This window comes from Micromys minutus (genome assembly GCF_963924665.1).
Source record: "Micromys minutus genome assembly, chromosome: 25".
Taxonomy (NCBI): domain Eukaryota; kingdom Metazoa; phylum Chordata; class Mammalia; order Rodentia; family Muridae; genus Micromys; species Micromys minutus.
Window position 1 is genome coordinate 11,463,733 of NC_137960.1, and position 15,960 is coordinate 11,479,692.

The window sequence follows — 15,960 nt, forward strand, 5'->3', positions numbered from 1 at the left end:
CAATACCTTGGCTGTGATCCAGATCCAACATCTACCAAACACTGTGCACAGAGCCACTGCACTATGCTGGGATTCAGGGACTCCATCCACCACACTTGCATTGGACTCAAAGAGGGCAACAGTAACCAAACAGAAGAATATCAATCAACAAAGAGAAGCCCAGATGTCTACACCCAGAAACAATTTAAAGGTTATAGTTCTAGATGCATAATTCCTAGCACAAAAACAAAAACATGAACGACCAACAATATGCCCCCTCCAGACGTCAGAAAATCTATCATAATGGACCTAACTCATGCTTCAGCTAAAAGCAAGGTAGCTGAAGAACAAGACAACAGATTCAAAATAGCAACTATGACTGTACTCAAGAGCCTTAAGTGATATGAATAAATGCCGTGATGAAGATCAGAAAATATAAACAATGAGTTGAACGGAATAATATAAAAATAAAAATATTAAAGTGGAATTTTAACAAAAAAACAGACTCAGTAAGGAAAACTCAAATTGAAATGAAACTAGAAATGAAAACACGTAGAACACCAAACAAACCATGAAATGTAAGCCCTACTGACATATTAAAAGACAAGATAGAACAAATGGGTAGCTCAGTTGAATAAAATATTATACAAAAATAAATAAACAAATAAATAAATAATCCAGGCACAATCCAACTAAAAAATCTGGCACAGTATGTAAAAACAAAACCAGTCAAATAAAGAAACAAAAATACAAACATAAACTAAGATAAAGAAAGGAGAAGAAACCTAGGAAATGAACAGAACATATTTTAAACAAAACCCTGAAAGAAAAAAAAATCCCCAGTTGGAAAAAAAAAAAAAAAAGATAAAGAGATGCCTATCAAGATGCAAGAGGTATACAGAACACCAAATGGGCAGGTCTAGAAAAGAAACTCCCCATATCACATAATAATCAAGGCATTTGAGGCAAGAAAAAGATATTGAAAGCTTCGAGGGAAAATGACCAAGTCACATATACAGGCGATCCCATAAGAATAATATAGAATAATATGTGACTTTCCAATGGAGACTCTGAAATGAATTTCTTAACATTTATGAAGGGATTACTGATGCCATTCCTGACTACAATACCCAGTAAAACTATCATCACAATTGATGGAGGAAAACAATAATAAAACCACTAAAACATTGAACAACAACAACAACAACAAAGAAAACAAAAAAAAATCCAAACCACCCACCAACCAACCAACCAAACAACCAAACAAACAACCAAAAACTTAAGCAAACTCTGCTCATCAGTCTGTCTCTACAGAAGGCACTAGGTTCTAGAAGGAAAACTTAAGAGTTTAAAGAGAAGGTTAATTATATCCAAGAGGCTACAAAGAGTAAATAATGCAGAACAGTTGATTAAATTGAGAAAAACTGCACCTCTGAACAAAACAATATAAACAATCAACATTGCTCATTAATAACTCTCAATATTAATGGTCTCAATTCCCAAATTAAAAACACAGTCAAATTTTATTAGAAACAAGATATTTCTACTGCATCCAAGAAACATACCTTACAGACACTACTTTAGGGTAAAAGATCAAAAAAATAATAATAGTGGTATTCAAACAAAGAAAGCCAATTAGCACACAAAAATAGATATTTAGAGAAATTATACTTCTAACCAAAACCAATCAGAAGAGATAGGGAAGGACATTACATGTTGTTGATTTGGGGAGATGTAGTGGTGTAGTTATAATTAAGATCTAAGAACTTTGATTATGAAATGAAGTTCACAAAACCAACCTGACCCATAATGAGATTCTATGAAACCTGATGCCTGATGTCTGATTAGATCTTGTGATTGGGGAGAGCTAGTCAGCCACATATCCAGACCCAGAATGTTTTGGACTGGTTCCAGTTAGTTCCTTTGAGAACCTTCCTGCTCACCCCGGTGTCTCACCTAACATCTTTTGGACCTTGTTAAACATAATAATTTATTAGTAGATCACTAGCTTTACAGGGCTAATTAGGATGTCAGGCAGCCTCTGAGACCCATTTACTCAACTTGCTGGAAGCTACATATGTGCAGTCTCTATTAGTGTATTTGGTAAAGGCCTTAATATATATGTGGGCCTGCATTTTGGGGGTCCCACATGGAGACCTCTGCTAAGGGTAGGTGTGTGGGTTCAGGCGAAGGGGAGAGGACTTGAGGAGGGGGAACTGCTTCTGCTGCCTCCACTGCTGGTTATGCACCACCTCTGCCTCCGCTGCTGCCATTTAGGGTGTTCCAGGGCTTTGGGTTGGGCTGAGCCAGCAGGAGACTGACTAGCCCGCCTGCAAGGGGTGCAGGAGAGCTTCTGGTGGTGATTTTGGGAGAGCAGATTTCTTCCCAAGTGGAGCTGTTATAGCTCTTATGACAGGAACTCTTAGAAGATGGATTAATTCCTGCACACCTTTAATCCTCCTGGATAGGATTCTTATACACAGTTTTGGGATGGGACAAGGTCTGACAACAGGTGCTTCCTATTGGCTTGGCCTGAGAGCTTGGGAATACCCCATCTACACATTTTGGGGCGTGGTTCTGCTTCTATGTGACTGCTCTGTCTTGAGCCTATGTGACCTGTGGTCATGTCCTCACCTTGGAGGAGGAACTTGGGGCATTGACCTATGTGACTCAAGCCTCTCTGCAGGGGACTGTCCGGGCTGTAGCTACTTGAGAGGGGGGCTGATCACCTGGAAGATTAGGAAGCCTTCTACCATCCCTTAGGGTCCCCAGGGCTTCAACCTATCTGGACCGGGAATCAATATATATTGTTTTGTTACATAAAAATATTCTGTAATCACTACCACATTAGAATGTATCTTTCCAAAAGACTTAAGTTTATGTTTTGGGGTGTGATCATTCATTCTTTCTGAAGGACTTGAGTTTATTTTGGAGCATAGTTATATTTTTCCTGTGTCAAGAGTAAAATATCACTTATTGCCTTTGAGGTCAGAGCAGTTTTGGGTTGGTATTATCTTTAGGAAGTAAAGTGGAGATATTGCTGTTTTTTATGAGCTTTAGAGTGTTTTGATGAGAGGTATCTGGAATTGCAGAAGAGATGGTTACACATGTTAAGCATTCTTTCATGCGATGGTCTCGTAAGAGTTAGATATTGAAATATTCCCAATTTAATCCCTAGCACTGAAAAACATTAGACCATACTGCCTTAAACTTTAATGTAGAATCTGTGAAATGAACTCATAATTGGCTAATTTAGTTTTCACTCACGTGTTAAATCCATTTGTAGAGCTGTTATAAAATTCACATTGAAAGTTACTTTATGAGCAATCACTTGATAAAGAAGTCACAATAGAGTACCACTGCAGTGAATTAAATTCTTGCTTTTATTAATATAATGTGTGATAGAGTTAAAATCCATAGAGTAGTCAATATTGTAGCAGAGTAAAATCTTTAGCCAATTAATTAATTAACCTCAATTTACATAATGGGCTGCATATTTGCATAGCTAATGGAGTAGGAATTGATTACAGGCCATTAGCAGTTATTAATAAGTGGAACAATGTTAGAAATACATGTGTCTTCATTCTAAACAGAAGGCAAAGGTTAGTTATGAAATGTTACTAGCAATATTGAAATAAGCAAGCAGTGAACAAATGCACACACCCTTTTAGGCTTCAGGTATTTCTGAGACGTAATTCAGGAGTTTGGTAGCCAGGCTCATCACCAAATACCTACCAGGACATATACAAGCATATATGTGGGCACTGCAAAAACTTCTATTACCTACCATTCACACATCCACCATGGGGAAGAGAAAACCCTGTATTATGTTTATATAGGAAATTATCATCTTTCTATTCTGAATATCGTAGATAGTTTTTGGAAGTGTAAGATTCTGTACTTTGAGTATGCAGCAAAAAAAATTTTTTTTAAGCTATTTGCTTTCAGTGTAAAGTGATAATTAACAATTTTCAAATAGCTATTCTCATTTGTTGTGTTTACAAGTTACATAATACCTTTCTTCCAGAACATTTTTGTCTATGATCTAGTCAATAAGTTATATAACACCATAAAATAAAAATATTTTAACATTTTTATATATTTGTTGAGCCAAAAAGTTTATAGTCTAAGGATTGTTCTTCCTTTCTCAAAACATATAAATGTTTATACTTTACTAAAATTTTCATTACATTCATTTAAACCCTTGGGTGTGCGCCTATGAGGGTTTGTCACAGCAACGAGGAATCATAGGACAACCTGCAGAAATCTCTTCTCCACCATGTGTGCTGAGGACTGATAGAAAATGCCCTTCCCTGCTCAGCCATCTCACGGACTCCTGTCAGGATTTTAATACCTGAAGGAAGAGACTTGGGAGATGGCTCAGTGGATAAGAGCACTTGCTGCTCCTGTAGAGGACCCGGTCCTAGTTCCAGATCCCACACTGGCTCGCAGCTGCCCCTGACTGAAGTCCCAGAGGCTTTGGCACCCTCTTGCTTCTCCATGAACATGGCATCACACATAGATATTCAGGGAAACATGGATACACATAAACAATTTAAAAATGTTTAAAATCTGGGGGAAGTGGTCTACTATTTTGAGATGATTTAAATACAGCAGTGAAGTATTATCTTTGAGTTGAATACTTTTAATTTTAAATGTATTGTGTGACCTGGCTTTTCAAGTGACTTAGATGTACCTTTATGAGTAACTGTATAGACATCAACACCAGTTTGGCAAATAAAGTGTGCAGCAACCATTTTTTTTTCACCCTGGCCCTTCCTCAGCACCAGTTTCTCTCCCTCCCTCTCTCTCTCTCCCCCTTCCTCCCTCCTTCCCTCCCTTCCCCCCTGTCTCTGTCTCTGTCTCTGTATCTGTCTCTCTCTGTGTGTGTGTGTGTGCGTGTGTGTCTGTCTGTCTGTCTTTCTGTCTGCCTAACAATTCCTCCAACTCTGTCACCATTTCCCCTTCCAGAGATGTTGATGAATGCTACACCCTGCTATTATGTTGAAATATAGTCTCAAGGTAAAATGCAAATGTCTTAGATTAGTGGTCCTCAACTTTACTAATGCTCTAAACCTTTAATACAGTTCTTCATATTTTGGTGACCCTCAGCCATACATTTGTTTTTGTTCCTCCTTCATAACTATAAGTTTGCTACTGTTTTGAACACCACAATGTAAATACCCAGTAGGCAGGATATCCGATATACCATCCCTGTAAAAAATCCCACTCAATCTCCAAAGGCGTTTTGGCTTGCAGGTTTGGAACCACTGTTTTATAAACTGTAAGGAACAACAGAATGCATAAAAAGCTTTATTGCCTTAGTGTGAAAAAGTGTGACATGTGAGGATTTGTTGTCATTCTGGTAACATCTCCCAGCATGTCTGTCTGTTCTTTCTACAAACTGACTTCAGATTGTCTTTCCATGAGAGGGATATCGCTCTGACAGGTCAAAGAAATATTTCAGCACTCACCATTTCAGCCGAAATATTTCACTCACATGTGTTTTATGTACTGACTGTCACCTCACGGCATCATTGAAACTAATTTTTAAAGGTGGGACAGTCATCTTATCATCAGATAGAGAGCATGAAAATTAAATGGGATGTTACATGAAAACTATTGTTAATTACTAATGTAGAAAATATACTTTTTTTAGTCCGTTCTCTTCTCTCTTTCTCATGTGTATACACTGGACATACACATGCCTCCATATGTATGTACCAGCCAGAGGACAATTGTCAGCAGTTGATTCTTTTCTTCCACCGTGGTGGCGGCACGGGTGTGGGAGAATCAAACTGGGATCCTGGGATCCAATTCAGGTCTAAATCAAACTTTTCCCCCAGTTCTCATGTAGGTACTGCTCACTATCCATCCATCCATTGCAGTATTGTTAGCCACGGACACGGGCTATCAAAGGGAGATGCAAAAGTTTACTGATGGAATTGTGCAAGTGAAGATAGCAATAGCAGAACTTTATAGATTGTCTACAAGTAGTGTGTTGTTGCCTCATCCCCGGTTGGGCTAAGATGGATGGGGTATTCCTCTGCAGCAACCTGAGAGGTTCCTATAGTCTCGAGGGATAGCCTCATTATAATATGTATTTCATTCCCAAGACAGCAAAACCACCACCAAATACTGTCAAACTCTTAAGCAACGTAGGTAGCTTACTTTTTGATGGGACTCGGAGATTAGCGAGGACCACTTCCAGAGAATCTGCTTGCACCCGAAGCACATAGCTGGTCCTGGTCTCATAATCCAATGGTGAGTTCACATAGATGACACCAGTGACATTGTTGATTCCAAATTTATCTGGAATTCAGCATACGACTCATTAGTTTCTTTGCATGGCAAGGAGCTATTCCTTTTGAAAGCTCCTTGGTTTCAAAGCTTATGATTTCAAAGGCACAAGAAACATCCGGAAGAATATTCAAACTTAAAAGGTGATAGTCTTCCAGAATCTGGAAGCATACCACTGATACTGAGATTATCAAGATGTGTTCTCTGAATGGTGCGTTTAGATGCTTTGGTTCTGTGTTATTTGAGACTGCTGGGTGCAGGTGCTTAGCTGGTGATCTTCATGTCACTGTGGTGTTAGATGGTCCTATTTTAGAAGGAGCCTTCTTTTACAGAAGCCCATGGCATTTTTCTTAGCTGGGTATTGGGTTTTTGCCCCCTACCACACACACCTAATCCTACAGTTTTGGTGCTTGGCTAAGAACATTAAAGATCATGTTTGTCATTTGGCTTCTAGGATACTTTTACAACATGCTTTATTATTATGAGCATTTAGAAATGCTTTGCCCTTGCCTCCCTGTTCTCTAAGCTGGTGTGTAAGGATTTTAAATAGAAAGGAGGGCACATGCTTATTTTCATGGAATCCCACCTCTTCCTTCCCCACATCTTCCCTCACCCATCTCTGTAGTAATAATGACCATTACCTAAAATTTTCTACATATTTGCCTAACAGTTATTGTGTACACACATGCTTAACAGTTATTATTCATCTGTTGATTAATTTATGATCTATTTCATTCTAAGATCATAAAGACCGTGTTTCTTTCCTCCACATTCCACACACACGGAAGACTCATTATCACATCAGTGACATTCATTTGCTGAATGAGCAAATGGATGAAGTGTAAGAAATGGTCACTGTGTTGGAAGCAGTTGGTAAGCACAGGCTTGTTGCTACCTGTAAGCCCAAGGGTAGGGCAAGCATCAGAGCAGATTGAGAAGTTACAGCTCTTTTAGATCTGAAAGCAGTGGGGGAAAGGAGATTCCATTGCATTCAGAAAGGGGGTGCTGCAGTAGAGGAAAAACCAAGAGCCAGTCAGTGAGTGCATCCCAGACAGGCAGCCAATCCAGTGAGAGGAGGTCAGGAAACACTCCAGACAGTCCCAGGACTGTTATTTCAGACTGCTAAGTGGCATCCAAATTCACTTGTAAATTAAATGCTCCAGATAAACTAATATGTTACATATTAATTAAGCTTTCTCAGCCACCCACAATGCCCCAGTCTGCTCTGGGTGTCAGAAGGGAAAGCAGAGGGCAGCAGCTGAGATACGGAAGCAGAGAGTGGGAGATGACATCGTTCCTAGAATGCAGCAAATGACAATCATTATAAAGGCAGCTGGGAGACAAAACTCAAAATTCCTGATAATTGATTTGGCTATTGGGCCGCTGTCATATGTAACATGTATGTCTGTCAGCACCGACATTTGACATTTATACTTTTCTAAGATCCCAAAGCTTGCTTGGGATTGGTCTGACATGAGGTAAAGCTTGTTACACACACAGGGGAGAGGAGAGTCTAGGAAATAATTATTATCTCTTGCAGTCAAAGGAACAAGTCATCCATTTTGAAGAAATGTCACAAAACTATCACCAACAAAGTAAAGATAAAGAGCTTCCATAATTGAAAATTAATCATCAATCAGGGGCACACAATGACACTAACGAACACAACTGTACTATTAATCAAGTCATCAATTGTGCTGAAGACCGTAAAAACTGCATTAGGGTAGAGGGGATAATAGTTCAATCAACAATTCGTCTGATTCTACATTGACTGGATTTTGGAGGAAAAAACAAAGGCAAAGGTCACTACGTACCTTCCTCGTTTCCTGCCACAATGGAGTAAACGATGCTTTGGTTGATGGCGGCGGCAGAAATGACACCAACGACTGTTCCTCTGGCAGCCAGCTCACTTACAGGAGGAGGTCTGCAGGGTTAAAAGGGGAGTTCATTTCCTCCTTTGTTTGCTTCTTTTCCTTCCTTCTTTCCTTCCTTTCTTCCTTGTTTCTGTCCCTCCCTTCCTCCCTTCCTTTTCTTCCTTTATTGCTCCCTCCCTCCCTTCTTCCCTCCTTTCCTTCCTTATTTTCTTCCTTCCTATTCACTTCATTGCAATGTTTATTTTTCATTGCAACATTTATTTTTCAAGAGTGAAATTAGAAATATGGAGCAATCTACCCCCAAATCCGCCGACAAACAGCAATACTTTTATAAAATTTAGTACACTTTCTTCTAGTTTTTCAAATCTGGAAGAATTGCACACCAATTAATACATAAGCAGGCTCATCACACTGGGTGCATTAGTAGGGTTCTACTTCGATGATCTTTGAAAGCTGGATGTTAAAGATGACAGTTCCACATCTAACATTTAGAAAGTTTTTTTCAAGTGATTTGTGTATGTGGACCAATTTCAGACTTGTTGAGCCCTTGTTTTATGAGCATTGGTGTTTTGCCTGCATGCATGTTTGAAGGCGCCAGATTCCCTAGGATTGGAGCTTGTCCTGTGGGTGCTGGGAACTGAACCCAGGTCCTCCAGAAGAGCAGCCAAAGCTCTTAACCGTTGAGCCATCTCTCCAGCCCCTTGTTGATCCCTTGTAATCAGTGTTTCTTGACATTGTATGTTTTTCGGGGGGCATTTCTTGCATAGTATGTTCATGTGTGTATGTATAAGTGTTCTTGGGTACATGTATGTACACATAGGTATCAATGATCCTATGTAAGTACATACATGTGCAAATGTGTATGCATTTATGTATGAGTGTTTATATGTATACATAGGTGTACTACCAAAATACATGTATGTATGAGTATTCATATGTATGTGAGGTATGCATACATGTGCAGGTGTGCATGCATATGTGTTCACTTGTCTTCCTCTACCACTATTCATGTTATTCTTTGAGAGTCTTTCACTGAACCTAGACAGACAAATTTGAGGAGACCAAATACTCAGGGATCTGTTCTTTCTACATTCCCAGCACTGGAATTTTGTGCACCTACTACCATGGAAGATTTTACATGGTTGTTAAGGTTGCCCAAGACTAGTTTTCAAAGCTTGCTTGAAGTTCATATAAAAACTGGGAGTGGGGGTAAAAGATTTCCCTATAGCTTCTGTTGTTCCCAATGCATGTTTTCCCTAACTCACAGAAGTGATGTCAATTATTAACTATAAATATAGTCTGGGGCATATATATATATATATATATATATATATATATATATATATATCAATGTGTGTGTATATGTGTGTGTATCACTTTATTTTATATATATATGTGTGTGCGTGTATACATATCTCTTGATGAATTTTTTTCTCCAACTGCTCAGTTCTTATACACAATTAGCTTCTATGTAAATCTACAAGGATCTGAGCAATACTTTAGTACTTAATGTTTGTCTCTGCGATCACTTCATATGCAATAATTGGCCAAGGATAAGATCCACTTACATGATTTTGATAGAAAGTATGCTTTGGGTATTTATTTAGTTTAGTTCACTTATTTAATTTACTCCTATCTCTTTCTCCCATTTTTTTCTGTGCTTTTTGCAGTATTGGTTCTTCCCTTCTGGCCATCAAAGTCTAGCTAGAGCTACTTCACCACTGAGGACGGGCAAATAAACATATAGTTCTTCTCTGGCCAATTGGGATATGACTCAGAGCTCAGTGCTCCTGTATGGTACACCACAGGAAAGGCCAACAACATTCTCATCCAGGAATTCGGCTGTAACTTTTAGAAATATAAAATATTATTTATTTGGTAGATTTTTAATAAGTCAGATCTGAGACAAAAATTTCTGATAATATGAATTCAATGAAAACAGATGCTCTATGTTTGAATTATATTATAAATATGTCTACACCTGTCTTACCAAGCACATTTCACTTCTTGGAACTGTGAATTTTATGTTATACCTCTTTTATTTGGGATTTTATCAATTACATTTATTAATTTTAATGCTGTTATATTAGTAAAAGAAACACATGGTAAGTTGATATTTCTGAAGTGAAATACTATTGAAAATATATTCTGTAAGTAACTGATCTACACATTGTCACAGTATTGGTTCAGGGGAATAAAAATGCTCTGACCCTCAAATGACACTAGTGTACTATTTAAACAAGAACAGCACACTTCTAAACAAAATTCTAAGGTGGACTGCTCTTTGATAATTTTGAGAAATTTGTCGTATTTAATTTCATAAAAAATAAAGGCACTCATTTCAGTTCCGTTGCTAAATGAGTGACCATTAGAATTGGACTTGGAGAAGATTAAAAGGAGAGAGACAGACAGACAGACAGACAGACAGAACAGTCAGACAGAATCTTAACATCATGGTCAACTGTCTCCTCCTGGCATCCTTCCTCTTGAGCACTTCTTTCCTTCTACATGTAGTTAATGCATCATTAACTCTTAACCAGAATAACATGACAGTCACCCCAGAGATTGAGTAACATAACAGCAAACATTAACTACATGCACTAGACATTCTTGACTATACAATTTGCTGAATAGAATGACATCTGACACCGTGGAGTAGACCATATGGCAGGAAGTTGAGGTTTATGCCTTCACCACAGCCAATAGAATTTATTGATAGTCTCCCTCTTTGGACTGAATAATTCCAGCTATGGGGAGTTCTTAACATAACACCAAGCTAAAAGTGATGTTTACACACCAGCCTGCAATGAACCTAAGCCCCAAGATCTATGCTTCCAAATCTTAAGCACGAGTTCTTGAGCCTCGAAGTGTGTCCAACCTCACATGTTCACTGGGGATTTATGTGAGTCTCAGAAGAGACTATCCTTAGTCAACAATTGTACTAAACATTGTGAAATGTCATAAGACAGGACAGCACTAGTCCATATCTGGGTTCCTGTCCATTGAATTTTCCATGTTAGTGAGGTTGTTCCTATACTTTGAGTTCATTGTGATATGAATATGCTGTGGCAGATATTCATGACTAGAACAATGAGTTGTTTATTTGTGACATCATATTATATGCTACTTTTGTAAGTTGAACATACAAAAACATATTATTCATACTATGGGATGAGTTTTCAAAACCAGAAACATTTTTATAGAGGTCATAGTGTTTAGATTGAGTTTTTATCTTGTCACCACTATATGTGGTACGCTAATTTCTATGCTTTTGTCACTGGTCAGTTTTACCATCCCTATGAGGTATGTGCACATGAATCTCACATTTGGAAAGAGTGTCCTGGCATTAATATTAGGAACAGAATTCACACATGAAAAAACACGTGGTGTTCATTTTTGCTACTTTAACTGAATAATCAGGATAGAAATAATTAATATATAAAAAAGCAAGAACAAGATTTATAGTGGAATTTATACCTTATGTATGCCAATACCATATTTCAACTTTTCCTTGGTGATAAATGTGTAAAACTAATTTACTTCTAGACAAATATCAGCTCATTAACCTTTACCTTAATTGTTCTAGCAGCCCACATCTCTCTACCAGAACAAACACTGCTATAAAAATTCAATTTTCTCCTGCTCGAACTGAGCAGACCTCCATGATAAGTGAACATTAGATTAAACATTTTCAATTCTTCTCTATTTATTTGCAGACATGCCCATTTTATTATTGTTCTATGCCCTGGAAAAATATCTGTTATATCATTTGACAAATTACATTCTCTCTCTGCAGTGAGATATAACTTGAATATGAAATGCATTTACTACAAATTAGTAGGAAGGAAGTCCCATGGGCATTGGCAGAGATGTATAATCAGTTTGGATGAGGTGGGTACAAACCACCATGGAGATTAATGGGGGTAAAACTGTAGACAATGTAAAACCGAGATGTTGTAGTTGATTGACGAACTCCACGAATGCAAGGGGTGGGAAATTAAAGTGTGGATTGTATGCATTTTTAACTTTTGACAACTAACGGGAATTTGTTAATAGCCTCTGATGAGCAAATTTGATTTATCGGTGAACGCATATATTTTAATGTTTTTTTTTTTAACTTTCACTCTGTGACTAATAGTTTATGGTGAATCTTTTTCTCCTTTCCTTCTATAAAGTATAATCAAAATGCACTGTTTAATTTCAGAAGCAATTAATTACAGGAAAAAAAGAAAAGATTCCTCAGAAAGCTTAGCACGAACAAATCTTCCATTATTAACTTATTCACATGAAATTCTTCTTATAATGAATATTTCTAGTCCTTCTTAATATTTATTGTTTCAAAGATAGTATCTAGATACACAGTCTAGTTGGTGTAGAAATCTCTGTGGCTCAGGCTGCCCTTACACTTGACATGATATTCATACCTCTGTGTTCCTGTGTGCTAGGGCTACAAGCATGCATCACTGTGGTTGGGTTGATTTCTTTTAAAACGTTTTTATTGGTTTTTTGAGAATTTCATGCACTACACTTTATTTATATGTATCCCCCACTTCCCTGAGATCATTCTGATTTCTCTTTCCACCAAACTCTGCCTCCATCGCTCCAATTTCAAAACCATCACATCCCGTTTGTGCTGCTCACATACCCTTGACTATTTGGCTAAGCACTTGAGCATGGCCAACCTACCACCTTTAAGGAAAACTGACTCTCCCTCAACCATCAATTGCCAACACCTCCATGGCTAGGCAAGGGACTGTAACTATCTCCATTCTCTCTCTAGCTGAGGGTTTGCTTCATCGTGTCTTGTCCAGGCTATCACTGCTGCTATGGGTTTGCATGTGCAGGCACTCTGCTGAGCTCAGGAAACACTGGCTCTTTGTAGTATTAGCCATGGCTCTTATACCCTTCCACCCAGGCTTTCACAAGGATCCCTGAGCCACGGGGCGATGGGGTGTGGTATAGACTTCCCATTTAGGGATTATCATTCCCTTGTCTTTCATTCCGCTAATCACTACTACTGGCTAAATAAACTGCTCTGATCAGGGTTGAAAGACATACTAATCTATGGTTAAAACTGCACCTCATTAGGAGTCAGTTTAAATCTAAGTCCATTTAGCAGAATTATAGTCGTAGGTCTTCTTATAAGGCTGATAAGCTGCATGACCACAGGTTCTTGGCCCTGGAACAGTACATGGTATGAATTTTCTCTTATGGAGCAAGTTTAAAATCCAATCAGAAAGTGGTTGGCTACTCCCATGACACGTGTACCACTAATGCACCATTGGGTATTTCTTTCAAGGCCAGTCACTGTTGTATCACATGGGTCACTCCTGGGTAAGACTGAGAGTTACTTGTTCTCCTATAGGAGCATGCATACCACTTCTCAGCCACTAGGGATGAAGCTCCTAGGTTGGTCCTAGCATGGTCTCTCTGTGTTCTGGGACTCGAGTATGTAAAATCTTCAGCCACAGGGCCTCACCCTCCTCCTGGAGGGTAAACAAGAGCAATGCTAATGGCCTGTGATATTTGAAGGTCTATTGGACTCCCTTGCACAATAACTCAAAGAGTAATAACCCATCCCAGATATTGGAATTATTTGTTGGCATGGGGAGTCTAATTGAGCCTTTATCCCCCTGTTACAGGGTAGCTCCATTTAAACTCCTATTACACGTGTATGTATGCATATAGTTTAGAAAACCTTCATTGTAGCAGATTTAATTATTGCTTTTTCAAAAGATCTCTAGAGTTAGTTATCCCTCCCCTTCTTTCTTGCTATGTTCTGTCTTCTTGCTCTACTTTGCTCTAACCCTACCTGTTCTGTTATTTAACTTTATGCCACACCCCTCCTTTGAAAGACTCTGCTTATCTTGGCACCTTAGTAATCTCCGTGGATGTTCAATATAAAACGCACACATCTGAAGATCAACGTTAACATTCAAAAGTGATTAAAAAGACAAAAAAAAAAAAAAAAAAAGTGAGTCTGGGTTATCTTACGCAGAATGTCTTTAATTTTACTTGTTTACCTGAGAAATCTATAATTTTGCTTTTCTTAACAGCCAAATAATATTCCATTGTGTATCTCTTTTTTTTTTTTTCCACAAAGAAAGGGAATTTAAAAGTGGGAACACTGTTTAACATGGAAAATGGGGTGGAAGGCATAGATATACGCTCACTCCATAGCCACTAGAATGGCTACTAATACTCAATTCACATGGCTTGTGTGATTGTGAGCTCTGACTCAGAGACTCGAGCAGGCCACAGTCCAGCCCAGCACACACTGTGGATGGTGGTGATGTATTCACATGACTGCTTCTGCTGTGAGCACAGTCAGGACTGTTGCTGTCCTAGGCAATGGAAGAAAAAACTCTCCTTTATGGTGATCTCAAAATCCCCTATTTTTTTCTTTTCCTTCTCTCCTCCTAAACCTCTGGTTATATGACATGCCTATGACGTTTCCCAGAATGTCATAAAGTTATTACACAGCATGTGATATCCTCTTTCTTCTGAACATGAACTTTAGTCTCCCAAGTAGTTGCACAATATGATATTACATGTCATTGTCTTATTAGATACTGCTTCATGACATGAATATATCAAAACAGCAGTGGGGTTTGCTCAGAATAAAATTGATCAAAATAACTCTAAACTTATTGCTTTCAACAAATCTTTGTAACTAAAGAACGAACCAGGAAGATGATCCGCTTTATAATAATTTAGACATAAGAAATATACAACATAATTTTTTCTTAGTGTCATAAATTAAAGTTTGCTTAACATTTCTAATTATTTTGGAAAATATGTAGCACTATATTTTTTTCAATGAAATGTTTTAATATATCTGAGTCATTTATATTAATAACTATACCAGAATAACATAATTTGTGGAATCCAAATGTTAGATCCTATTTTTACAGTATGAATAGAGACGGCACAATTATTTCATTGTTTTATATTTGGGCTCAAGAAGTAACAATAAAAGTAAATGTTATGCGTGCTGAACAAAGCTTCTAATTATTTTAAATGCCGTGCGGTTCAGGGCTTGAAAGTGTTTGTAAATAGATGTCATGGAAGTTCAGTGGTTCTAATCTGGCTCCATTGTCCCCTTCTACACAGAGACAAATCTAATTTATTTTGTCATGCTGCAATTCAATATATTTGCAAATCAGTACCAATTAAGAAACCATTTTTATATCTGCTATGAGAAAATTTAATGAAAATGAGAAGAAATAAACAGCCACTGGAACTCCTATTATGTGTAACCTTGTGGCAATTGTGCTGGGGTGACCTAATCTACACATTTAACTAAGAAAAATAGTGCCAAGACAGGAAGCTGTAGGGACATCAGAATCCCATGATTCTCAGGGTGAATTATAAATTTTAAAAAAGGAGTAAAGGACCAAGTGGGTAGAGCCCTTCATAAGAGGTTCAGCTCTGTTCACACTCACAAGGAACTTGCAGCTTGAAGATACAGGACAAGGAATCCAAAGGATTTTTCAAACTATTGTCAAAGTAAAAATGTCATTTAAGATAACTGTGCTTTTTTTTCATTTTGTTTCATTCTTATTAATGGGGTTCATCTGAATCTCTTAGCCATTGGTTCTCAAATGTCAACTCTAGATGAATCTTCTGGAGAAATTCATTCTATCAGATTTCTCATTTTCTGACATATGCTCATATGTTTGTGGTCCATGAGGTGAGGCTCAGAAATTCCTTTGGGAAAGGTCTTCAGATGTGGAGTGTAAGAAATGGTAGACACCTCTCCCTCTCTGGTTAGCATTATTTGGCTCTCCAACCATAATGATGTCAA

At 38.0% G+C, this 15,960-nt stretch overlaps 1 protein-coding gene across 11 annotated transcripts in view; it reads right to left on the bottom strand.

Annotated features, from left to right (window-relative positions):
- PCDH15 (protocadherin related 15) overlaps positions 1 to 15,960 on the bottom strand; it is a gene marked incomplete at both ends in the record, with an annotated part of 610,552 nt that overhangs the window by 117,510 nt on the left and 477,082 nt on the right. For 9 of the 11 annotated variants that reach the window (XM_080938401.1, XM_080938402.1, XM_080938400.1 and 6 more), the window contains 2 exons: positions 6,151 to 6,291; positions 8,094 to 8,203. In XM_080938401.1, the coding sequence (XP_080794527.1) occupies positions 6,151 to 6,291; positions 8,094 to 8,203 (251 nt within the window). Of the gene's footprint in view, positions 1 to 4,402; positions 4,504 to 6,150; positions 6,292 to 8,093; positions 8,204 to 15,960 lie in introns of those variants that run through there. The other 2 variants (XM_080938394.1, XM_080938395.1) reach the window with 1 other exon arrangement.